The sequence below is a fragment of the Macaca mulatta genome, chromosome 3, assembly GCF_049350105.2.
Source record: "Macaca mulatta isolate MMU2019108-1 chromosome 3, T2T-MMU8v2.0, whole genome shotgun sequence".
In the NCBI taxonomy this organism is placed as follows: Eukaryota; Metazoa; Chordata; class Mammalia; order Primates; family Cercopithecidae; genus Macaca; species Macaca mulatta.
The window spans coordinates 36,656,829-36,682,241 of record NC_133408.1 but is presented as its reverse complement, the minus strand read 5'-3'; the positions used below and the strand labels follow the sequence as shown (position 1 = coordinate 36,682,241).

The 25,413-nt window shown below is 53.8% G+C and overlaps 2 protein-coding genes and 1 pseudogene across 65 annotated transcripts in view; 1 reads left to right on the top strand and 2 right to left on the bottom strand.

The window, feature by feature from the left end:
* Window positions 1–1,997: 1,997 nt before the first annotated feature.
* Window positions 1,998–20,138, bottom strand: BRAT1 (BRCA1 associated ATM activator 1). 25 transcript variants are annotated; one of them, XM_077996013.1, is made up of 15 exons: window positions 19,712–19,757; window positions 18,510–18,652; window positions 18,101–18,152; window positions 11,494–11,648; window positions 9,191–9,338; window positions 7,859–8,231; window positions 7,471–7,590; window positions 6,254–6,345; window positions 5,851–5,969; window positions 5,430–5,616; window positions 5,111–5,184; window positions 3,981–4,083; window positions 3,753–3,851; window positions 3,389–3,561; window positions 1,998–2,908 (listed from the first exon to the last, which is right to left on the bottom strand). In XM_077996013.1, exons 6-15 carry the CDS (start codon window positions 8,134–8,136, stop codon window positions 2,213–2,215), a joined length of 1,941 nt encoding a protein of 646 aa, XP_077852139.1. In that variant the 5' UTR covers window positions 8,137–8,231; window positions 9,191–9,338; window positions 11,494–11,648; window positions 18,101–18,152; window positions 18,510–18,652; window positions 19,712–19,757; the 3' UTR covers window positions 1,998–2,212. The 25 variants fall into 25 exon arrangements, with proteins under 25 accessions (XP_077852139.1, XP_077852141.1, XP_077852144.1 ...); XM_077996015.1 differs by having other exon boundaries at window positions 18,101–18,155; window positions 19,712–19,750; XM_077996018.1 differs by having other exon boundaries at window positions 9,191–9,335; window positions 18,101–18,155; window positions 19,712–19,749.
* On the bottom strand, window positions 15,365–15,460 carry LOC114677287 (small nucleolar RNA U13; annotated as a pseudogene).
* Window positions 20,139–21,722: 1,584 nt separating the features above from the next.
* Window positions 21,723–25,413, top strand: part of IQCE (IQ motif containing E) — a 52,167-nt gene continuing 48,476 nt past the window's right edge. For 36 of the 40 annotated variants that reach the window (XR_013415006.1, XR_013415004.1, XR_013415005.1 and 33 more), the window contains exon 1: window positions 21,723–21,961. Coding sequence is in view for 12 of the 40 variants with exons in the window: in XM_077996038.1 (XP_077852164.1) it covers window positions 21,926–21,961 (36 nt within the window). In the remaining 28 variants the exon portion in view is untranslated. Of the gene's footprint in view, window positions 22,265–25,413 lie in introns of all 40 variants that reach the window. The other 4 variants (XM_077996045.1, XM_077996035.1, XM_077996031.1 and 1 more) reach the window with 1 other exon arrangement.

The window sequence follows — 25,413 nt, the reverse complement described above, 5'->3', positions numbered from 1 at the left end:
GGGCTTCACTGTGTTAGCCAGGATGGTCTCGATCTCCTGACCTCGTGATCCACCCACCTCAGCCTCCCAAAGTGCTGGGATTACAGGTGTGTGCCACTGTGCCCGGCGACTAATATTTTTTAAATGTCCATACTACCCAAAGTGCTCTACAGCCTCAATGCAATTCCTATCAAAATTCCAATGGCATTTTTCACAGAAGTTGAAAAAACAATCCTAAAATTCATATGGAACCACAAAAGACCCCAGAGCCAAAGTAATTTTGAAAAAGAACAAAGCTGGTGGCGTCACATTACTTGACTTCAAAGTATACTACAAAGTTAAACAAAACAGTATAGTACTGGCACACAAACAGACACACAGACCAGTGGAACAGAGTATAGAAATAAACCCTCATGATTAGTCTTTGACAAGGGTGCCAAGAATACACAGTGGGGAAAGGATAGTCCCTTTAATAAGAGAGGACCAGACTACTCAGGAGGCTGAGGCAGGAGAATCGGTTGAACCCGGGAGGCAGAGGTTGCAGTGAGCTAAGATTGCGCCATCGCACTCCAGCCTGGACAACAGAGTGAGGCTCTGTCTCAGTAAATAAATACGTAAATAAATAAAAGAGGACCTAGGGAGACTATCTCTACAAAGATTTTAAAAATTAGTTGGGTGTGGTGGCATGCGCCTATAGTCCCAGCTACTTCAGAGGCTGAGGCAGGCAGGTGGCTTGAGCCCAGGAAGTTGAAGCTGCAGTGAACTGACCATGCCACTGCACTCCAGCCTGGGCCGCAGAGCAAGACCCCATCTGTAAAACAAACTAAAACATCACTGGGCGCAGTGGCTCATGCCTATAATCCCAGCACTTTGGGAGGCCAAGGCAGGCAAATTACCTGAGCTCAGGAGTTTGAGAGCAGCCTGGGCAACACAGTGAAACTGTCTCTACAAAGAAAATACCCCAGAAAAGTAGCCAGACATGGTGACCTGTGACTGTAGTCCCAGCTACTTGGGAGGCTGAAGTGGGAGGATCACTTGAGCCTGGGATGTACAGGCTAGTGAGCTGAGATTGCATCACTGCACTGCAGCCTAGGGGACAGATCAAGACAAGAAAGAAAGAGAAAGGAAAGAAAAGAAAGAAAGGAAAGAAAGGAAAGAAAGGAAAGAAAGGAAGGAAGAAAGGAATAAAGAAAAAAATAAAATAAATTGGCCGGGCACAGTGACTCACGCCTGTAATCCCAGCACTTTGGGAGGCTGAGGTGGGTGGATCACCTGAGGTCAGGAGTTCGAGACCAGCCTGGCTAACATGGTGAAACCCCATTTCTACTAAAAATACAAAAAATTAGCCAGGCATGGTGGTGTGTGCCTGTAATCCCAGCTATTTGGGAGGCTGAGGCAGGAGAATCGCTTGAACCGAGGAGGCAGAGGTTGCAGCGAGCCAAGATTGTGCCACTGCACTCCAGCTTAGGCAACAAGAGTGAAACTCTCAAAAGAAAGAAAGAGGCCGGGCGCGGTGGCTCAAGCCTGTAATCCCAGCACTTTGGGAGGCCAAGGCGGGCGGATCACGAGGTCAGGAGATCAAGACCACAGTGAAACCCCGTCTCTACTAAAAATACAAAAAATTAGCCGGGCGCGGTGGCGGGCGCCTGTAGTCCCAGCTACTCAGGAGGCTGAGGCAGGAGAATGGCGGGAACCCGGGAGGCGGAGCTTGCAGTGAGCCGAGATCGCGCCACTGCACTCCAGCCTGGGCAACAGCGTGAGACTCCGTCTCAAAAAAAAAAAAAAAAAAAAAAAAAAAAGAAAGAAAGAGACAGAGAAAGAGAAAGAAAGAAAAAGAAAGGAAGGAAAGAAGGAAGGGAAGGGAAGGGAGGGAGGGAGGAAGAAGGGAGGAAAGGAAGAAGGAAGAGAGGGAGGGAGGGAGGGAGGGAGGAACAGTGCTGGGAAAACTGGATATCCACATTCGAATGAATGAAACTGGACCCTTGTCTCAGATTATTACTAAATTAACTCAAAATGGATTAAAGACTTCAATGCCATTTATTTTGAGTAGAAAATAAGTAATTTCTTTAATACATCAAAATGTGGCATTTCTTGACTTTGTTTCTCTCCTGGTCCTGGCTTCCCCAGAGGATCCACTGGGCTGGGCTGGAGCCCTGGGGATAGCAGTGTCCCACGAAAGGACGTGGCACTGCCTTCCTCAGTCCTGAACCCCAGTGGCAGAATCTGGTTCTACTTAGTAGCAGTCAGCCTCATCCCCCTGCAGGAAGCCCCCCGTGGCCAGCATGTCCTGCAGGAGGGACTGGGGGCTCTTCTCCACGTGGTCGCTGCTCTCGGCCAGTGTGCTCCGCAGGCCCTCCAGGTCTAGGGACCTGAGCATGGCCAGCACAGCCTCAGGCTCCTGGTCCCCTGGGGGCTGGGCATGCTCACCCGTCCGGCACCTCGGCAGGGCGGCCTCCACTGAGGCGGTGTTGGGGCCGCCCCCGGCCTCCCGCAGGCTGCTGTAGGAAGCAATCTTGTCCCTCAGGAAGAGGAGGAGGTCACAGGACTTCTGCGCCACAGGGCGGTCGCAGTCAAACAAGGCACAAAAGGCGAAGTCAAAGAGCCCCACGTGGCAGAAAGCCCTCAGTGCCTCGGTGAGTGGCCGGGCTGGGGCCACCTCGGGTAGGGCCACAGCATAGGGGCAGTGGGTACGTGGCGGGCCCAACGTCTGGCCCAGGAACACCAGCGCCAGCTCCAGGCCCTGGGCGCGGACCTCCCAGTCCAGGTCCCGGCTTGCCGCCTGCAGCACAGTGGCCACGAACTGCTCCGTGTCCTGGGCCGCGTCAGCGTGGCCGTCCCGCAGCCACTCGGTGAAGACTTGCATGACCGCCCTCCGTGGGAAGCCCTCCGAGTCCACGGAGAGGATGTGTAGGAGCTCCAGGAACAGGCTCTGGGGGACAGGGAGCGGGTGGGGATGGTCGGTGGGGCGGCAGGAGTGGGGCTCCCACAACAGGACCCCAGGGGCATCCGTGGGGCTGGCCCCGGACATGGGCAGTCTAGGGCCACACCCCACTCTGGCACCTTCCCGTGCTACGCAGTGAGCACATCGCCCTCCAATCCTCAGTTTACCCATCTGTCAAATGGAGGTAACCATGTCTAAGTGGAGGGGTGCTGGGGAGACAAGGCGAAGAGCACAGGCCCCACGCCCAGCAGAGCCCCAGGGCCTCGGCAGTCACTCCCACAGGTGCTGCCCACAGCAGCAGCTGCTCCCACGGTGGATGCTGGCTGCTCACCCACCCGCAAGCAGTCGAGCACACACGATGGCCAGGTGGGAGCTGCTGGCCGAGGAACCCGCCACCTCCTACCTTCTGGGCCTCTGCATGTTCAGGGCTGGCAGGGGCTGGTAGCCGAGGAACCCAGCACTTCCTACCTGCCGGGCCTCTGCATACTCAGGGCTGGTGGGGGCGTGCAGGCCCCGGCTGGAAAGTTGCCCCGTGGCGGTCACTGCGCTCGCTCGGACGTAACTCTCAGGGTCCTGGAGGAGCTGCCGGGCCAGCTCAGGCACCTCTGAAGCCAGGAGGGCGCATCTGAAGTCGGCCTGTCCTGGGGGTCGAAGTGGCCACATGCAGCTGTGACCGAGGGCCGAGCCTTGCCGCCTCGGCCTCTGCCTCCACCCCCTTGTGGGCAGCCGACATGGCCCAAGTTTCTAGAGCCAGCAAGAGGCTGCTGGTGCACCCCGGCTCAGTGAGCCCCCAGCAGGCGGGAAGGCAGCCCCTCCATCTGCCAGCACTCACCTCCCCAGTGCCTGCTCAGCTGGGTCAGGAACTCGAGGGCGGAGTCCCTCACCTCCCAGCAGGGGTGGCACAGGCGTTTCTGCAGCACAGGGAACAGCTCTAGGGCGGGAAGGGGCAGGTCAGGGCGAGCTTGGGGCCAGGCTCACGCTGCCCTCGGAGCCGCCCAGTCCCTGCTGCCTCCACCCCTGCGACTCCAGCTCCATTCACCCCTGTGAGGGGCTGCGTTACCTCTGAGGAACTGCGGGATGAGGGGGCCAAGATCAGAGCAGCCAGGGGTCTTGGGTGAGCTCAGAAGCCACTGGAGTGTGGCCTGGAAGGCCTTCTTCAGAACCTGGAGCAGACAGGGCGGGCTGTAGGGCCACGAGAGGCGGAGGGACAAGCTGTCTGCCTGTCCCCTCACCTTCCTCTGTGCTGCCCCCACTGCAGGGACAGAGATGGGGACAGGAAGTGGAGACAGAAGGGAACGCTGGGCTTCTTTCTTTTTTAGAGACAGGGTCTCACTGCAGCCTCCACCTCCCAGGCTCAAACAATCCTCCTGCCTCAGCCTTATGAGTGGTTGGGGCTAGAGGCACACATCACCATGCCCGGCTAATTTTTGCAGTCAAATGCTCTACCCCTGAGCTACACCCCGGGGCTAATTTTTGTATTTTTTGTAGAGATGGGATCTTGCTATGTTGCCCAGGCTGGACTCAAAGTCCTGGGCTCCACGGATCCTCCCAAAGCACAGTAATCACAGCTCTGAGCTCCACACCCCTCTCGGGCTGATTTTAATAAAGCAGGATCTGCTGCGGAAGCGGCTCCCCAGACTGTGAGCAGGAGGCGGCAGTGGCCCCCACCAGAAGACCCACCACCCAGGCAGCGGGATTTCTGCATCAAAACATGACCAATGACGCAGGGCACTTTTCCGTAGGATCTCAGGAGGCCCTGGGCCCTTCCTCCAAAGCTGTCCACTGTCTGCTCAGCGACAGGCGGCACAAGGTCTGTACCCGCCAGGGCCCAGCTCCACAAGGGGCTATGGAGTGGGCACGTTCACAAACGGCGCTTAAGAGAACCCGGAGCCCACGCCCAGGGCCGTCCTGGTGCCACTTCATTTCCCTTGTCCAGAATTCCCTGCAGGCCGCCTGGCCGGCGCCCCTGCTCCCCACGGCCCCACACATCCCTGCATGCTGATGTATCTTCACCAACAAGAGGCCCTGGGCCCGACGCATGCAGCCACCTGTATCATGAAGCTCTCTGAGCAGTGACTCTGTGGCCCTGTGTGAAGGCCCCGTCCCTAGAGGCCCGCATGGGGCCAGGGTGGAGTGGGGGGTGGGTCCCACTGCCTCTGCCTCCCTCCTCTCCTCGTTCCCTATCCGTACCGTGGGGCTGGAGCCGGGGCTCTCGAGGCACTCCAGGAGGACAGCAAGCGCCTGCGTCACCAACTCCTGGGGGCCTGAGAAAGAGGTGAGTGGATAAACCACCCCCACCTCCACCCCACGGCCTTCCCCATCAACTCTGGGAAGGAGCAGGACAAGGCCTCATTTGCCAGCTGAAACCTCCTGCACGGCCCCTGCACCCCTCAGCCCCCGCCCCAGAGAAGAAACACAGAGGGACAGCAATTCCCAGGCGCCTCCGAGCAGAAAGGAGAGTGGGGGCTTGGGTTTCGCCCAACGCCAAAGCCGTACAGAACACACTCACCTGTCCCCTCTGACAGCGTCCCCAGGAAGTCGAGGGCTGCTCGCTGGACCCGGACGCAGCCCGCCAGAGTCCCACAGAGGTGGCTCCCCACGCTGGAGGCGGGAGCAGCCGAGCCATCACAGAGCCGCAGGACAGTCACTGCAGCCCCCAGCAGGGACGCCTGGGGCCACGGCGACGGGCGCTGGGGCTGGCGAGGGAGGGGAGCGTTAGCCAAGGTTGCGGTCCCACTGCCGGCGTGGATGCAGGGGCGCTGGGGCTTCGAGGCATGTGGGGCGGGGGACATCAGCCAGGGTTGTGATCCCACGGCTGGCGTAGACGCAGGGGCGCTGGGGCTGCAAGGGGTGCGGGGCGTCAGCCCAGGTTGCGGTCCCACTGCCGGTGTGGATGCTGCCGGGCTGCATGAGGGCGGGGCCACACCTACCAGCGGCTGCAGCTCCTCCAGGTGAGCCAGGGTGCGGCACAGGAGGCCCGCACAGGACGACTTGGAGGCCAGGAGCGCGTCCACCGTCGTGGCGTCGTCTGCCGTCCCGTCCAGCAAGCCTGGGGACCAAGCCAGGAAAGAGCTCCCTTAGAGAGCACTTCGGCCTGCCCACGGTCGCCAGCCACCCCCGGCCACCACTTGCAGCAGAGGCCAGGACCTGGGTGCAGAGCAGCGGCTCACCAGGGATGATGGCCACGCCCCCGGTCCCCCTTTCCTCTTAGTGGGAGGCCTGGGTGTGACTAAAGTGGGATGGGGGTGGCGAGTCTGGTACTCCCATCCATCTCCCCTCCCCCAGCTGCAGGGACCCAGGTTCCGCCCTCCCAGCCCTTTCTGAGCGGCGTACCTGGGGGTCCGGGGGCCTGAACTGTGGCCTTCAGGACACAGGCCAGGGGCTGGAGGAGGACCTGGAAGGCCTGGGTCCTCAGTGCCTGTGGGCTGGAGACAAACACACAGTGAGCCCCGTGACCCTGGCCATGAGGCAAGCTGGCTATGCTAACATCCCCAGCAAGCCTGGGGCAAATCAGGGAGGGGGTTGGGACACCCCGCCAAGAAACAGTTTCTCTGCAGGCCACTGGCCAGGGGACGCCATGGGACAGAGAGTGGCGGGGAGACAGACCTGACCAAGGAGATGAGCCTGATACTCCCAATGTCCTTAGAAGCAGACACTGAGGGGTCTCCTGGAGGGCCCGGCCATGCACCCAGAGAGAGGGGCAGTGCCCACTCAGGCGGACAGGGACGGGGTGTCCCCAGGTGTGCACAGCGTCCACTTTGTAGGAGGGACCTGCCCTCATGTCTGGGTCCAGGTCGGGGCAGTGCCTGCTCAGGGAGACAGGGACAGGGTGCCCCCCAGCCTCCTGGGTGTCCCCAGGTGTGCACAGCATCCACTTTGTAGGAGGGACCTGCCCTCACATCTGGGCCCAGGTGGGGGCAGTGTCCCCACAGTGCATTCCTGCAAGGCCGGGTCTGTTCCTCCGTCCTCCCCGTCTACTCTCCTAAACATTCGGCGATCCCGGAGCTCAGAGCCGGGCTTTCATGGTACCCTTGGGCCCTTTGGGCAGCGGGTCCTGAGGTCATGTCCACCCCTAATGTGAGCCCACCCAGAACCCTGGCAGGCCGTCCACGGCCTTCCCACCTGTCCTGACCCAGGCACTGCTGTTCCACCGCCCCCAGGCCCCCCCATCTGCATGGTGTATGTGCTGGGGAGCTCCAGCACCTCCAACCAAGGCTGCGGTGGGGGACAGGTGGGAGGGCTGTGGAGCGCAGGGCCTGGGCAGGACCATCCCACTCTGGGCAGAGCAGCTCCGGCCATCCTTCTTACCTCTGGGGATCTCGCAGAGCTTTTGTCTTGAAACAATTATTCTGGTGCTAAAGATCCTGCAGAAGCCGCCAGCCTGCACGACTGCCACGCGTAACCCACGCATGGCGCAATCACACCCCACACGGCCGCCTGACTGTCCCTGGTTTCCGGAACTCCCCTGCCTTGAGGGCTGCGCTCTCAACCTCCCTGCCTGCCCTGGCTCCCAACACCCACCTCGGCATGAAACGCACCCCAGCCCATACCAGTGCTCGAGCTTCAGGATCCCCAAAGCCAGGGGTCCCACGTGGGTGGGACCCAGGCAGCTCAGAGCCTGCGCCAGCGTCTCCCACAGGCCGCCGTCAGAAGAACTGAACACAGGAGAACTGCAGGGAGACCCCAGAGAGAGAAATTATTCCCCATCCCCTAAAACCCCATTCCAGGCCTGGCTGAGAGATTGCCATGGCCCCAGCGCTGAAGGCGCCCAGCCCAGGACAGGCCTTTCCCCCCGAGGGTTCCAGGGTCACCCCGGTGCCGCTTCACTGCAGGCCACATCCTCAGGGAGTCTCTGGCTGCCAGTGGGACATGCCCGGGCATCATCTGAGGAAAACAATTGCCCACCCAGGCCCCCCAGCTGCGTCCCGGGGGCCTGACCGAGCCACACAGAGAAGCAGGTCCACGAGCGAGTGTGCGGCGGGGATGGGGTCTCTCTCCAGCAGACAGGCCACGCGGGGACTCAGCCGCACCCACAGGGCTTCCGTCCAGGGGCTCTGGCAGCGCCCGAAGGTCGTGGTCAGGACGTTCAGGGCCTGAGTGACCTTGGGGGTGGCCGTGCAGCACAGGGACTCCTCCACATGATCCGTGATCTTCTGGGCACACGCGGGCCAGTCATCTCCCCGCAGGCAGGGGTGCCCCTCGGCTCCACCTCGCATGGACAAAGCCAGGACGTGCACCAGGAGCTGACTGGCCGCCGAGGCCACAAACAGGCTGGAGTCTCCCTGTAGGGAGAAGATGGTGTCGACTGCACCTGGGCAGGGGATGGGGCAAGACAGGAAAAAGGGGATGAGCCAGAATAGAGCCAGGGGAGGCAGACAGCAACCTTAATCCAGGACTCCAGGGCCTCAGGGAAGATGCAAACAGCAGAGGGCACCCCAAGATGCCCCCAAATGCCCCTCCACTCAAAAGCAAAAGAGAACAGGAACTGAAGCTCCCTAGAGACAAGCACCTCCCCCCAGCTGAGCGTTAAACACACACAGCTTGTGATGCTTCCCAATTCGTTCCTTGTTGTTTTTTGTTCTTCTTGTTGTTGTTCTGAGACGGAGTCTCGTTCTGTCGCCCAGGCTGGAGTACAATGGTGCAATCTTGGCTCATTGCAACCTCCACCTCCCGGGTTCAAGCCATTCTCCCACCTCAGCCTCCCAAGTAGCTGGGATTACAGGCACCTGCCATCATGCCCTGCTAATTTTTGTATTTTTAGTAGAGATGGGGTTTCACCATGTTGGCCAGGCTGGTCTTGAACTCCTGACCTCAGGTGATCCACCTGCCTTGGCCTCCCAAAGTGCTGAGATTACAGGCGTGAGCCACTGTGCCCGGCCTTGTTTCTTGTGTTTTGAGACAGGGTCTTGCTCTGTAGCCTAAGCTGGAGTGCAGTGGCTCAACCACTGCTCACTGCAGCCTCCACCCCCTGGACTCAAAAGATCCTCTTGCTTCAGCCTCCCGAGTAGCCAAGACTATAGCCAGGCGCCACCACGCCTGGCTCTCAAATAGTTTCAAAGACTGAGTCCTCACAGCTGAGAAAGCCGTCTCGGCTCCTAGGGCCTGACTTGCAAACCAGAGGACACTGGACAGCAGTACTGTCACGGTGCATTCTTCACAACAACCCTGAGACATCACACAGACCAGACGCTCAGATTCAGCAAGGTGCAGTGACTCCCCTGGGGTCACACAGGCAGGATGAGGAATGGGGTGGGGTGTGGGCGCACTCACCGTGGTCGGCCAGGAAGCGCAGGGCGCTGGGGTGCTGTGCCAGGGAGCGTAGGCCCTGGATCCAGCCGCTGCGCACAGTGGGGACGGCCCAGGCTGCTCGGCCGAGGGGTCCTGCCTCCCCAAAGAGCCCTGGTAGCAACTCCCCCTGCTGGGAAGCAAAAAAAGAGGTGAGGGGGGGCCGGGCACGGTGACTCATGCCTGTAATCCCAGCACTTTGGGAGGCTGAGGAGGGCAGATCACGAGGTCAGGAGTTCAAGACCAGCCTGACCAACATGGTGAAACCCCGTCTCTACTAGAAATACAAAAATCTGCCGGGTGTGTTGGCACGCACCTGTAATCCCAGCTACTCAGAAGGCTGAGGCAGGAGAATCGCTTGAACCTGGGAGGCAGAGGTTGCAGTGAGCCAAGATCGCACCACTGCACACCAGCCTGGGTAACAGAGCGAGACTCCGTCTCAAAAAAACAAACAAAAAAGAGGTTAGGGGACCTGGCAGGTTTCCAGGGATGTGGAGCAAAGCACAGATGGGTTTTCAGTTTTCCAGGGCTGGTGGAGGCACTTTTGGAGGACGCTTTCATGTATGTATGTATGTATGTATGTATTTATTGACAGTCTCACTCTGTTGCCCAGGCTGGAGTGCAGTGGCACAATCTCGGCTCACTGCAACCTCTGCCTCCCGGGCTCAAGCTATTCCCCTGTCTCAGCCTCCCGAGTAGCTGGGATTACAGGTGCCCGCCACCACGCCCAGCCAGTTTTTGCATTTTTAGTAAAGACAGGTCTTTACCATGTTGGTCAGGTTAGTCTCGAACTCCTGACCTCAGGTGATCCGCCTGCCTCAGCCTCCCAAAGTGCTGGGATTACAGGCATGAGCCACCGCGCCTGGTCTGGAGGGCCCTTTCCTACCAGCTGCTGACAGACAAGGGCCCCCGGATTCACTGTACAGCAGCGCCCTAGGACGTCTTGGAAAGTCTGTCCTGCAGCAGGATGGTGCCTGGGTGGGCTGCTAGGGAGTCTGCAGGTGCTTAATTGGGGGGCACCATGAATGGCAAGCTAACGGTACTGGACGTGCCTTCGAGCAACCTGGCGAGGGCCTGTGGGGCACCAAGAGAAGCCGTCGTGCTAGACGGGCAAGGGCCCTGAGGCTCACATCAGGCATCACCTGACAGACTCAGCGCTGCCTGTTTGGAGCTGGAAGACACAGCTCTGGAGGGCTCTCGAGCTCTCATGCCTTGCTGCTACGTAGAAATTCTTGGCTGGGAGCAGTGGCTCATGACCGAGGCAGGAGGATTGCTTGAGGCCAGGAGTTTGAGACCAGCCTGGGCAACATAGTGAGACCCCATCTCTACCAAAGATAAAAAAAGTTAGTCAGGTGCATGCACCTGTGGACCCAGCTACTCAGGAGGCTGAATGGGGAGGGTCACTTGAGCCCAGGAGGTCAAGGCTGCAGTGAGCTGCCACTGCACTCCAGCCTGGCCGACAGAGCAGGATTCTGTCTCTAAAAAACAAAACAAAAAAAGCCCAGATGTGGTGGCTCACGCCTGCAATCCCAGCATTTTGGGAGGCCGAGGCAGACGGATCACTTGAGGTCAGGAGTTTGTGACCAGCCTGGCCAAAATGGTGAAACCCCGTCTCTACTAAAAATACAAAACTTAGCTGGACATGGTGGCAGGTGCCTGTAGTCCCGGATACTCGGGAGGCTGAGGCAGGAGAATCGCTTGAACCTGGGAGGTGGAGACTGCAGTTAGCTGAGTTTGAGCCACTGCACTCCAGCCTGGGGTCTCAAAAAATAGTAATAAAATAAAATAAAAAATAAATAAAATTAGTTAATTTTTTTTTAAAAAGACATTCTCATTAGTCATTCATTCATCTGTAGGCTGGGTCGCTGGAGGTGCAGGATGTGCGGTCTCGTTTGGTCCTCATGACAACCCCCTGGTGCGGCTACGACTTCCATCTCCGTCCTAGGGAGGGACGGAGGCCACAGCGCGGCTACGACCCCCATCTCCGTCCTAGGGAGGGACGGAGGCTTGCGGCCGTGGGAAGGTCAGATAGCTGATCAGAGCTGGGAGCCAATCCCAGTCATCTTATTCCAAAAAACCTCAACTCCTTAGCCCCAGCAACACTCTGGGAGAATTTTTCAAAGGGGCTACAGTCAAGGGTAAAAGCATGCAGTTCTGGCGAGGACACAGGGTTGGGGCAGGCCGCTGGAACTTGGGATGGTGATGGCTACAAACGCCCCACCTGCCTGCAGGAGGAGAAGGTTGCCCACCTCTCCACGGGACACTCGGGTGGGAGGCCCCAGGCTCACCTGAAGATACTGGAAGCAGTTTTCCTGGGCTGCGAAGGTTCCTGCCAGGCGCAGAGAGAAGGAGAGGACCCCGGGACTCAGGTCCTGGACTTTCAGCACATGGGACAGCAGCTCCACCAGGCAGGGGTGCCCCTGCAGCAGCACGAGACTGGACTCTGTGGGGACAGCCCAGCCCAGGGGTTACCAGGGGCACAGCACCAGGTGTCCCCCTGGATGACCGCTCTTCTCCTAGCAATTCCCAGACCCTTTTCTTGCAGGGTGTTAGATTTAGGGATCCAACTGGGAAAAAAATATTTGCAACAAATATGGCAAATGACTCATAATTTTAATTCAGTAAGGGCAGAAAAACTAGAAAGTTTAACAACAGCTGAAAGGCGGAACATTTTCACCTTTCACAACAGGTGAATGGCCAAAGATGCTGAAAAAATGTTCTGCCTCACTGACAGTGAAAAAGAAATACAAATCAAAGTGAAAGACCAGGCTGGGCGCAGCGGCTCACACCTGTAATCCCAGCACTTTTATGAGGCCGAGGCTTGTGGTCACTTGAGCTCAGGAGTTCGAGACCAGCCTGGCTAATATGGCGAAGCCCTGTCTCTACTAAAAATACAAAAAATTAGCCGGGTGTGGTGGCTCATGCCTGTAGTCCCAGCTAATCAGGAGGCTGAGGCAGGAGAATCGCTTGAATCCAGGAGGCAGAGGTTGCAGTGAGCCGAGATTGCGTCACTGCACACCGCACACCCCAGCCTGGGTGACGGAGCGAGATTCCATTCCAAAAAAATAAAAAAGAAAACAAAAAGTAGAAGAGCATTTTCACCTTTCAAATTGGTACTTTTCCTTAGCGCTCTGTGCAAGGAGGTACAATGGAACAGGCATTCCTCTCTAGACGTGGCATCCTGTATTTCTATAACTAGCTACGCTATTGCTCAAAAGCACCAGTGGCGAGAAAGATATTTTGAGGCAAAGGCTGGGCGAGTTTTCCAGTGAGAGGCTCTTGTAGAAAGAATGTGGTTCAGTAAGAAGGAGAGTGAGGAGCATGCAGAGGAGGAGAACCAGGCCAGGACTCAAAAAGCACTGAGTCCACCTGAATCAGCACCGCAGGCTGGGCGAGGTGCTCATACCTGTAGTCCTGGCACTTTGGGAGGCCAAGGCAAGAGGATCACTTGAGCCCAGGAGTTCAAGACCAGCCTGGGCAACATAGCAAGACCCTGTCTCTACAAAAAAATAAAATAAAATAAAATAAAAATTCGCCTGGAGTGGTGGCACACATCTGTAGTCCCAGTTACTCAGGAGGCTGAGACGGGAGGATCGCTTGAGCCCAGGAGTTCAAGGCTGCAGTGAGCTATGACGGCACCACTGTACTACAGCCTGGGCGACAGAGGGAGACCCTGTCTTTAAAAAAAAAAAAAAAAAAAAAAAAGGCGGAGCGCGGTGGCTCATGTCTGTAATCCCAGCACTTTGGGAGGCTGAGGCAGGCAGATCACGAGGTCAGGAGATTGAGACCATCCTGACAAACATGGTGAAACCCTGCCTCTACTAAAATATAAAAAATGAGCCGGGTGTGATGGTGTGCGCCTGTAGTCCCAGGTACTCAGGAGGCTGAGGCAGGAGAATTGCTTGAACTTGGGAGGTGGAGGTTGCAGTGAGCCGAGATTGCACCACTGCACTGCAGCCTGGTGACAGGGCAAGACTCTGCCTCAAAAAAAAAAAAAAAAAAAACAACTCACTGAGTTCAAAACTAAAAAATCATTGTTGAAGGTTTTGAAACAAAACAGAATTAAAATACTAAACAACAATAACAGAAGCTCGTGATGGCCGGAAGATCAAGCACTCTGAGATCCTTCAGTTGCCTGGATAGAGAATGGAAAGTCTAATTAACTTCAGACTTTAAAAAAAAATCCAGTTCTCATGTTAAAAATATAAGAGTAACCACTAAAGAACATAAATAAGCCTGCGGTCCCAGCATCTTGAGAGGCCGAGGTGGGCAGATCACCTGAGCCCAGGAGTTCAAGATCAGGTTGGGCAACACAGGAAGATCTCTCTATAAAAATTCGCTGGGAGGCCAGGCACGGTGGCTCAAGCCTGTAATCCCAGCACTTTGGGAGGCCGAGATGGGCGGATCACGAGGTCAGGAGATCAAGACCATCCTGGCTAACACAGTGAAACCCCATCTCTACTAAAAAAATACAAAAAACTAGCCAGGCGAGGTGGCGGCGCCTGTAGTCCCAGCTACTCGGGAGACCGAGGCAGGAGAATGGCGTAAACCCGAGAGGTGGAGCTTGCAGTGAGCTGAGATCTGGCCACTGCACTCCAGCCTGGGCGACAGAGCGAGACTCCGTCTCAAAAAAAAAAATTCGCTGGGCGTGGTGGCACGCATCTGTAGTCCCATCTACACTGGAAGCTGAGACGGGAAGATCGCCTGAGCCCAGGAGGTCAAGGCTGCAGTGAGCCGTGATTACACCACTGGCCTCTAGCCTGGACAACAGCGCAAGAACTTGTCTAAAAAAAAGAACATAAATAGAATGTATCACTTCAAAACCAGAAGAGGAAAGATTAAAAAAAAAAAAAAAAGCTTTATCAATCTGATGGAGGGCAGAAAAGGAGGAGGATAAAGGCACAAAGATAAGGCACAGGAAATTAAAAAATACAAAAGAATTCGAATCTAACGGTCGCCTCGACAAATTAAAGAGATCAAACTTATCTGTTAAAAGAAAGAGTTGCTGAGATTAAACACTGAAAACGAGCAATGTGGTGTTTCTAAAAGCAATAAAATGCAACAAAGGGAAAGGCTGGGAGCAGGAGAGAAAAAGACACAGTAGGCAAATTCTAACTTTAAAGAAGCTGGTGTAGCAACAGTAATAGCAAACAAAATGGGCTATAAAGCAAAAAGCAGTATTCACTCAGAAGAAAGTTCACTGATCACACAGAGAAATTCCAGAAAGATACAACATTCCTACATCTATGTATATCTAACCTAACGTCAAAACGTGTAAAGCAGCCTGGGCAACGTGGTGAAACCGTCTCCGCAAAAAAATACAAAAAATTCGCTGGGTGTGCTGGTGTGTCCTTGTAGTCCCAGCCATCCAGGAGGCTGGGATGGGAGGATCACTTGAGCCCAGAAGTTGAGGCTACAGTGAGCCGTGATCACGCCACTGCATACTAGCCTGGGTGACAAAGTGAGACCCTGTCTCCAAAAAAAAAAAAAAAAAAAAAGCCAGGCACAGTGGCTCACACCTGTAATCCCAGCGAGAGGCCAAGGCGGGCAGACTGCTTGAGCCCAGGAGTTTGACACCAGCCTGGGTAACACAGTGAAACCCCATCACTACAAAAAATACAAAAACTTAGCCGGGCATGGTGGTGGGCTCCTGTGGTCCCAGCTATTAGGGAGGCTGAGGTGGCAGAATCATCTGAGCCCAAGAAGTCGAGACTGCAGTAAGCCGAGATCATGCCACGGTACTCCAGCCTGGGCAATAGAGCAAGACTCCGTCTCAAAAAAAAAAAAAAAAAAAGAAAGAAAAAGAAAAAGAAAAAAATATGTAAAGCAAAAAAAAAGAATGCAACTCAAAGAAAAGTCATGAATCCATGACCTTGGTGTAAGCTTTTTACACACCTCTCAGAAACAAGCAAACAAATTAGCAAGAACATAGCAGGTCTGAACTAATGAACAAGTGTGGAAACTACTCTTTCCATCAAGTACAGTGCAGGAGAAATGACAGAGGCTGGGAGGGAGGAGGAAACAGGGACTCACTGTGAATCCAGACTCGGTTTCTTTAGGAGAACAAAATTCGATTGTGCTGATGATTCCAGAGCCCTATAAATTTACTAAGAACTGTTGAATTGATACCATTTATTTATTTATTTTGTCCTTTTCTCATGTCAGACGGGTCACGTACCGACATCATACCACAGTTCCACGGTGCCACATCTCACACATACACCTGAACACTCAATTATCATGCTTAGGCTGGGTGTGGTGGCCCTCCACTGTAATCCCAGCACTTTGGGAGGCCAAGGCGGAGGGATCACCTGAGGTCAGGAGTTGGAGACCAGCCCGGCCAACATGGTGAAATCCCATCCCTACTAAAAATACAAAAATTGGCCGGGCATGGTGGCAGGTGCCTGTAATCCCAGGTACTCGGGAGGCTGAGGCAGGAGGATCGTTTGAACCCAGGAAGCGGAGGTTGCAGTGAGCCGAGATCGTGCCACTGTACCCCAGTCTGGGCAACAGAGCAAGACATGGTCTTGAAAAAAAAAAAAAAAAAATCATGCTTACAAACTACAGAAGGATACACGTTAAGTGGGTGAATTGCAGGGTATGCAAATTATATCTCAATAAAGCTACTGAAAAATACTTCTTAAAATTTGAATACAGGCCGGGCATGGTGGCCCACTCCTGTAATCCCAGCAGTTTGGCAAGCCCAGGCGAGAAGACTGCTTGAACCCAGGAGTTCCAAGCCACCTGGGCAAGATGGTGAGACCTCATCTTCTATGAGGGAAAAAAAAAAAAAAAAGCTGGGCCTGGTACACACTTGTGATCCCAGCAACTCAAGAGAATGAGGCAGGCAGACTGCTTGAGCCCAGGAGGTCGAGCCCGCAGTGACCTGTGATCACACCATTGCACTCCAGCCTGGGTGACGGAAAAACCCTGGCTCAAAAAAAAAAAAGAAAGAAAAAGAAAGTAAAGAAAAACTGACTACAAACTAGGCCACAGTTGAAGACCTTCAAATACCAAAACATCAAACTCATACAGTGAAATCTCTAGAACACGGAGAAAACTCGCCTGGGTCCTATGTCTCAATAAAAGTCTCAATAGCTATAAAGACTCAAAACATGTATTTTCTAACCTCCATAAAATAAATTAAAAATCAATAATAAAAAGACTGGAGAAATCCACATTTTGAAACTAAATGATATTCTTTTAAATAACTTGTGGGTGGAAAAAAAATCAGAATGAAAAGCATGAAATACTTAGAACTAAATTACAACCAAAGTACTGCATAGTAAAACTGGTAAGATGGAGCTAAAATCATACTTTTAGAGAAACACACTCTTAAGTACATATACACACATATATACATACACATATATACACACATACATATACACACACACATATATATGTATTTTTTTTTTTTTTTTTTGAGACAGAGTCTCACTCCATTGCCCAGGCTGGAGTGCGGTGGCGTTATCTCAGCTCACTGCAACCTCTACCTCCCAGGTTCAAGTGATTCTCCTGCTTCAGCCTCCCGAGTAGCTGGGATTACAGGCGTGGACCACCATGTCAGGCTAATTCTTGTATTTTTAGTAGAGACGGGGTTTCACCATGTTAGCCAGGCTGGTTTCCAACTCCTGACCTCAAGTGATCTACCTGCCTCAGCCTACCAAAGTGCTGGGATTATAGGCATGAACCACCGCACCTGGCCTTAAATGTATGTATTAGAAAACAAGGAAGACCCAGATATTTAGCTCAAAAGAGGGTAAACGGCACTTTGGGAAGCAGAGGCAGGTGACTGCCTGAGCCCAGGAGATCGAAAACAGCTTGGACAATACAGTGAGACCCCATCCTAAAAAAAAAAAAAAAATTACAACAGAATTTAAAAATAAAACGAGTAAAAGAACAGGGTAAACCAAAAAAAGGAAGTAAAGAATAGCAGAAATTAAAAACATGCAGTCTATCCCAACACAATGATCGACCATGAGAATAAACATTTCCACGCAAGAATATTTATGTAAAAGGAAAGCCATGATGACACTATTTGTTTTGAGACGGAGTCCATTCTCAGTCGCTCAGGCTGGAGTGCAGCGGTGCGATCTCAGCTCACTGCAACCTCCGCCTCCTGGGTTCAAGCCATTCTCCCCTCAGCCTCCCGTGCAGCTGGGATTACAGCACATGCCACCATGCCTGGCTAATTTTTGTATTTTTAGTGGAGACAAGGTCTCACCATGTTGGCCAGGCTGGTCTTGAACTCTGACTTCAAATGACCTACCTGCCTTGGCCTCCTAAAGTGATGGGATTACGGGCGTGAGCCACCATGTCGGACCTATGACACTACTTAAAATGATGAAAAATGAGAAATATAAACATCTAATAATAACAGTAGAGTGATTCGATGAATTAATGGTCCACTCCTACAGCAAATAACATGTAGTCAATAACATTAACGTATTACATGGAGAAAACACTCACTATGATGGCAAGAGAGAAAGCAAGACACCAAAATTATATTTACGGTATGACCTCATTTTTTTCCCAGAAAAATACAGCTTTATGATGTGTTATGAAAAAGGCTGGGAGGAAATTAAAAGGTTAATGGTTTAATTTTCCTCTTTACTCTTTTGTTCATGTTTTAAAGAACATGAATTACTTTTTTTTTTTTTTTTTGAGACAGGGTCTCTATCACCCAGGTCAGAGTGCAGTGGCACAATCATAGCTCACTGCAACCTCTACCTCCCGGGTTCAAAGGATCCTCCCATCTCAGCCTCCAGAGTAGCTGGGACTACAGGTGCGCCACCAGGCCCAGCTAATTTTTGTTATTTTTTTTTTGAGATGAGGTCTCGCTATGTTGGACCAGGCTGGTCTCGAACTCCTGGACTTAAGCAATCCGCTCACCTCAGCCTCCCAAAGTGCCGGGATTACAGGTGTGAGCCACTGCATCCAGCCCCTACTTTCATAATCAGAAAGAAAACAAACCTGATGTTTTAAACACACTAAATACAATGAGAACAACAATAAAATAAGTTTGTTCACGCCTTCCACAGAACTGAACCTTGGGATGCCCTGATCGTGGCTGAACTGGCTGACTTTCAAGCTCTAACTCTCCAGATAATTCTCTCGGGCTTCATCTTGACTTGCCCTCAGTCTGCCACAGATAATCTCTACGAAGTGAAGGAAAGACATCTGATTTGCAGTTTCTGCCCTTCTTCCAGGACAGGGGAGTCCCCACCCGGTCCCTGCTCCCTGTCCCAGGCTCTGCGTCTGGTCTCTGGGTAGACAGTAAACAGCAGCACCACCTTCTTACCTCCTTCAGTGACAGTTTTAAACCAGTCCAGCAGCTTCTCCAAACAGGTGTCATCTGCCACCGGCTGCCTGGGATCTACCAGAACAGCACAGAGAGCAGGGAGCAGCCGGGAGCATTCCGGGTCCATGGTGAGGCCGCAGTCCCTGCAAAGGCAATGTGAGACCCAAACCTCAATGCCCACTGCAGACCCAGCTCGTTCTAGTCACAGCAGCCCACCATGCCTGCTCAGGCCTGGGAAGAGGCCCCAGAACTTTCATCTCAGACCAGAACCATGATCCCCAGACCAGAGGTCTGTTCTGCAGGGATGGATCAAAGCTTTGGTCTAGGTGGGGCCCCGAGCGCTGGTGCTGGGGCTGAAACGGGCAGATGAGAGTCTGGCTGAAATCACAAGGCCTCCAGAGCTGAAAGTCTGTCATCCTTGGGCTTTGGTGCAGTAGGGGCAGCAGCGTGGTGCTGGCCCAGGCTGCAGGTCGGCCAGAGTCAGGGGCATCTTCGAGTTCCGGGGTCAGCCATGTGTGCAGGGGGTATCTATCCATGCCCCAGGGCCAATCTGGGCTGGAAAGTATCTGTCCCTCCCAAAGTCAAGTGGTGGCTGCATTTGAGGTCGTAAAGCCAGCAGGGGGGTGCGGAGGGGAAGGGGCGACTGTCCGTGTGTCTGTCCCTCTCAGGGTCAGTGTTGGCTGCATTTGGCGTTCTGCAGTCAGCAGGAGGGTGCAGAGGGGAAGGGGAGCCTGTCCTTGTGTCTGTCCCTCCCAGGGTTAGTGGTGGCTGCATCTGACGTCCAGCAGCCGGCGGGGGGAGGGGGGTTCGGCGGGGTGCGGGGGGCCCGGCGGGGTGCAGAGGGGAAGGGGCGCCTGTCCCTCCCAGGACGGGGTGTGCATCCGTGCGTCCGGCCTCGGGGGTGGGCGGGGTGGTCAGTGGCTCTGTCTGACCAGGGCATCGTCTGCCATGTCCGGGGAGGCTGCGTCCCCGGGAAGAGGAACCCTCCCAACACTTTGGAGTCGGTTTTGACCGCGGGAGCCAGGCCCGAGGGTCCAGAAAGGGTGCCAGACCAGGCGGCCACAGTCGGGCTGGGAAGCGAGCGTAGGTCGCGTACACCCCCGGCTGGGCTGCTCCCTGGCCCTCCCGCCCCCTCGGCCGGGCCTTGGCCTCCCCACGCCCGGCTACCGCTACCGCGACCCCCCAGGCTCCGCGCGCCTCACCGCTTGGTTCCGTCCTCCGTCGCAACCACCCCTTCCCCAAGGCTCCGCCTCCGGACTGTGCCACCTGCCAAGCCCGGAGGAGGCGGAGGACGGAGACGGCTGGCGTGGGGAACCGAGACAGCTCTCCTGGAGCCCCCTCTGGAAGCCTCGAGGGCTCACACTTGAAGGAAGGCGTTCAAGCTGAGAGGGACAGGCAGGCGCCAAGCCGGTCGCTCCGACTCATCATCCCCGCCAGGCACCCGATGGTACATGCCGAGCATCCGGTGGGTGGGCGGGGCGTCCCGGGGGCGGGGAATCTCTGAGGAAGGCGCGGCGTTGTGTCCGGAGGGGCGGGGCCTCGCCTGCATGGGCGTCCTGTGTGTGCGTCCGCCGGAGCGAGAAAACCACGTGCCGGAGAGAAGCGTCCCGATCTGTGCACCAAAGCCCTTGGTTATTTGGCTTAAGGTTCTCAAATTAGGTCCTCCGCGGCCGCCCTGTGGCTCATGCCTGTAATCCCAGCCTTTTAGGAGGCGCAGTTGGGACGATTGCTTGAAGCCAGGAGTTGAGACCAACCTAGGCAACAAAGCGAGACCCTATCTCTTACAATTAAAAAAAAAAAAAAAAAGCCGGGCCTGGTGGCTCACGCCTGTAATCCCAGCACTTTGGGAGGCTGAGGCGGGTGGATCACGAGGTCAGGAGATCGAGACCATCCTGGCTAACACGGTGAAACCCTGTCTGTACTAAAAATACAAAACATTAGCCGGGCGTGGTGGCGGGCGCCTGTAGTCTCAGCTACTCGGGAGGCTGAGGCAGGAAAATGGCGTGAACCTGGGAGGTGGAGGTTGCAGTCAGCCGAGACCACGCCACTGCACTCCACCCTGGAGGACAGAGTGAGACTCCATCTCAAAAAAAAAAAAAAAAAAAAGAAAAAAGAAATGTGACATGGCACGTGTACATTAAATATGAGATTATCAGCAGGGTGTGACACACACCCCATAATTAAACGTATTAATAGTTATTCAGGGCCGGGTGCAGTGGCTCATGCCTGTAATCCAAGCACTTTGGGAGGCAGTGGTGGGCGAATCACGAGGTCAAGAGAGTGAGACCACCCTGGCCAAGGTGGTGAAACCCCGTCTCTACTAAAAATACAAAAATTAGCTGGGCGTGGTGGCATGCACCTGTAGTCCCAGCTACTCGGGGAGCTGAGGCAGGAGAATCGCTTGAATACAGGAGGCAGAGGTTGCAGTGATCAGAGATCGCACCACTGCACTCCAGCCTGAGCCACAGAGCAAGACCCTGTCAAAAAAAATTTAAAAAGTTATTCGGTGAAACTCGCTCATGTACACCCCGTGGAATAAATAAACGCTATAAATAGCCTCAGCTCAGAGTTTCCTTCCCAGAGAGTTGAGGTTAGGACTGGTCTGGCCTTCCAATAAGTTGTGAAAGTCTTTCGGAAGTTTATGGAATTCAGAATCACAAATGAAAGGTCATAGATAGGCACAGCTCTATAATTAGGTAAGAGAAGGGCAAGAAGTTTGCGAAGCCCAAGAGTGGGAGAATGGCAAGAGGAGCTTATGCACAGGGAGCACGGAGAGCAAAGCTCCCTGGATGAGACCCTGAAAACAAACAAAAGTTTATTATGTGTGTTTGATTGAAGTAGGGTCTTGCTCTGTCGCCCAGGCTAGACTGCAGTGGTGCCATCATAGCTCACTGCAGCCTCGACCTCCTGGGCTCCAAGCGATCCTCCCACCTCAGCCTCCCGAGGAACTAGGACTATAGGATGCACCACCATGCCTGGCATTTTATTTATTTTATTTTATTATTTTTCGAGAGACGGGGTCTCGCTACATTGCCCAGGCTGGTATTAAACTCCTGGGCTCAGTTGAATCTCCCGCCTCAGGCTCCCAAAGTGTTGGGATAACAGGCGCGAGCCCCAGTTCCCGGCCGGTTTTTTCCCCCCATCTCAGCCCAGCGCTCCGCCCCGGGAACTCCGGGAGCTCTCCTGGTCGGCCGGCCGGCGCCCGTGGACTCTGCGCACGCGCATGGTCGCCCCAGGGGGAAGCGCAGGTTGCGTACGGGCCGGGCGGGTCGGCGGCCTGGTTGCCATGGCAGCGGGGTCGCGGGCCGGCGCCAGGGAAGGCCTGGAGGCTGCAGGCGGCCAGGGCTGCCCGCGGAGCCCCAGACCCAGACGCCCGATCTTGCAGCCCTGAGAGGCGGCCGGGCAGCGCCGCCACCATGTTCCTGGGCACCGGGGAACCGGCCTCGGAGACGGTAAGAACGGGCAAGGGGGCGGCGCCGGGCGGGCGTCCGCGAGGCCTCGGCTCGTCCCAGTCCCCCGCAGCCCTGGGGCCCCGCGCGGTGGCCGGTCCGGGGCGTGAGGACGGGGCGCACGGCCGGGTGACAGCTGCCATTATTGTTACCGCACAAGAGCGCGCTGCAGGCCCCGCGCCGCCTGCAGCCTCGCCCGCGCCCGCCTTCGCAGAGGCCGCCGCTTCCAGGAAGCTTTCCGGGAAGCCGCGCCATCGCCTCTAGGCGCCTGTGAGTCTGCGGCCCGCCGGTGACGGAGCTCACGGTGTAAGTGCCTCCGGGCACCCCCAGTCCAAGGCCGGATCCACGAATCCCGTGTAGCCCCAAGCCGTCGGGGTGGGAAGGAGGCAGCCCCAGGGTCTGGGAGCCCCGCTTGGTCAGAGGAGGCCTCCTGGAGGAGGGTGGTGCCCGATGTACTCCCCAGGACGAGGGTGCACGGGCCCTCGGTTAGTTCCTTTGCCCGGTAAACACCTACTGTGTGTTAGAGACACCGGAATAAGCTGCATTCCACGGGGTTGGGGATCTGAGGGACAAGGTGATAAACAGGTAATTAAGATCGTGTCAGAAAGTGAGAAGTGCTGTGCAGAAAATGAAACAGGCTGTATGGCCGGGAGCTGTGGCTCAGGCAGGTAGTCCCTGCACTCTGGGAAGCCGAGGAGAGAGGATCGCTTGAGGTCAAGAGTTCCAGACCAGCCTGGGCAATGTAGCAAGACCCCATCTCTACAAAAAACCGTCACATTAGCCGAGCTGTGGTGGTGCCTGCTTGTAGTCCCAGCTACTCAGGAGGCTGAGGTGAGAGGATCGCTTGAGCCCAGGAGGTGGAGGCTACCCTGAACTGTGATCATACCATGGCCCTCCAGCCTGGGCGACAGAGTGAGGCCCTGTCTCAAAAAAAAAAAAAAAAGAAAGCCCGTTGGGATGCGGGCAAGGGCAGTGAACGGAAGATGGGCATGAGTCTGATTATGGGGAATCCTGCTGCCCATGCAGGGAATTTGGATTTTATTGGAGAAACAGAGGAAGCCTTTGGAAGCCCATCGAGGGAACTGTGCTCACTTTGCTTCCTCCTAAGGAGACCACAGGGCTCAGCATAGGTGCACCTGCAGTAGCGGCTTGGTGCTGCTGGCCCATTTGGAGTAGCTGAATTTGCCTGCTTTTTCCCCAGGGCACCACGTCCAGTCTCATCTGGAGGGCCTGTCTACACTGGCCTTCAGTTACTGCTTCTTCATCTTTGAGAACAGAACTGCTTGTTGTGATTATAAGAATAATTCACACGTATTATTTATTTATTATTATTCTTTTAAGACAGAGTCTCTTGGCCGGGCGCGATGGCTCGTACCTGTAATCCCAGCACTTTGGGAGGCCGAGACGGGCGGATCACGAGGTCAGGAGATCAAGACCATCTTAGCTAACACGGTGAAACCCGTCTCTACTGAAAATACAAAAAATTAGCCGGGTGTGGTGGCCTGCGCCTGTAATCCCAGCTACTTGGGAGGCTGAGGCAGGAGAATGGTGTGAACCCGGGAGGCAGAGCTTGCAGTGAGCCGAGATAGCGCCACTGCACTCCAGCCTGGCAACAGAGACTCCCTCTCAAAAAAAAAAAAAAAAAAAAAAGACCAAGTCTCGCTCTGCTACCCAGGCTGGAGTGCAGTGGTGCCGTCTCGGATCACTGCAACCTCCGCCTCCCACGTTCAAGCAATTCTCATGCCTCAGCCTCCCTTGTAGCTGGGACTACAGGCCCCCACCACCACACCTGGCTAATTTTTGTATTTTTAGTAGAGATGGGGTTTCACTATGTTGGTTAGGCTGGTCTCTAACTCCTGACCTCAGGTGATCCACCCGCCTTGGCCTCCCGAAGTGTTGGGATTACAGGCGTGAGCCTTTGCTCCCGGCGCTATGTAGATCTTTAATTTCTTTCAACAATGGTTTATATTTTTCAATGTACAAAGTCTATGCTTTTGTTAAATTTATTCCTAAGCATTTTATGTTGTTTGATGTTATTGTATATTGAATTTTCTTAACTTCATTTCAGCTTATTTACTGCTCATATATACAATAATATTTTTATATGAATCTCATATCCTGCAAACTTGCTGAACTCATCTATTATGTTTACTAGTTTTTTAGTAGATTCATTAGGATTTTCTATGTATAAAATCATGTTATCTGTGAAGAGATAGTTTTACTTCTTTCTTTTCAATCTGAATGTCTTTTATTTACTTTTCTCGCATTAATGTCCTGGCTAGAGACTCAAGTATAATTTGAATTGAAGTGGTGAGAAAGGACAGCCTTGTCTTGCTGCTGATATTAGAAGGGAAACATTCCATCTGCCTCCATTAAATATTGTGTTGCACTGGATTTTTGTAGATGCCATTTATTAGGTTGAGGAAATTCTCTTCATAGATGATTGAGTGTCTTTATCATGAATGAATGTTAGATTTTGTCAAATGTACCTTCTATATCTTTTAGAAAATCGTATGATTCTTTTTCTTCATTCTATTAATATGGTATATTATATTGGCTGATTTTTGTATGTGAAACCAATCTTTCGTTCTTGGTCTTGGGGGGTGGTGTGTGTGTGTGCGTGCATACATATATACCGTGACCAATTAGGGTGTATGTGTGTATATATATGTGTGTGTGTGTGTGTGTATATATGTGTATGTGTGTATATATATATATTCCTTTTCATGCCTACTAGCATTTTGTTGAGGATTTCTGCAACTGTATTCATAAAGTGTGTTGGTCTGTAGTGTTCTTTTCTTGTGATATTTCTTTGTCTGCCTTTGGTATCAGGGTAATATAGGTCTCATAGAATGAATTGGGGAGCGTTCCCTTCTTTTCTGTTTTTTAGAAGAGTTTGTGAAGGATTGGTGTTAATTTCTCTTTAAATGTTTGATAGAATTCACCAGTGAGACCATGTGGTTCTGGGATTTTCCTTATTTCTATAAGGTCAGTAGTGAGGCCCCTCTTCCCCCCCCCCCCCCCGTATTTTGATAATTTCGTGTCTTTGGGTTTTTTTCTTGGCTAAAGGTTTGTCAGTTTTGTTGATCTTTTCAAAGAACCAACTTTTGGCTTCATTGATTTTTCTGTTGTTTCTATTCTGTATTTCATTTATTCACTAATTTTTATTCCTTTTACTTCATTTGAGTTTAGTTTTCTGTCTTCTGGTTTTAAAGGTAGAAGTTTAGATTATTGGATTATTGCCTTGAGATCTTTCTTTTTTTTTTTTTTTCAATATAGGCATTTACAGTTCCAAATTACCCTCTAAACACAGCTTTTGTGTTTTGATTACTTGTTTTTGTTTTTCAGAGGCAGAACCTCACTGTGTTGTTGGTGCTAGAGAGCAGTGGGACAATCACAGCTCCCTGCAGCCTCAAACCCCGGGCTTGAGTGATCCTCCTGCCTCAGCCTCCCAA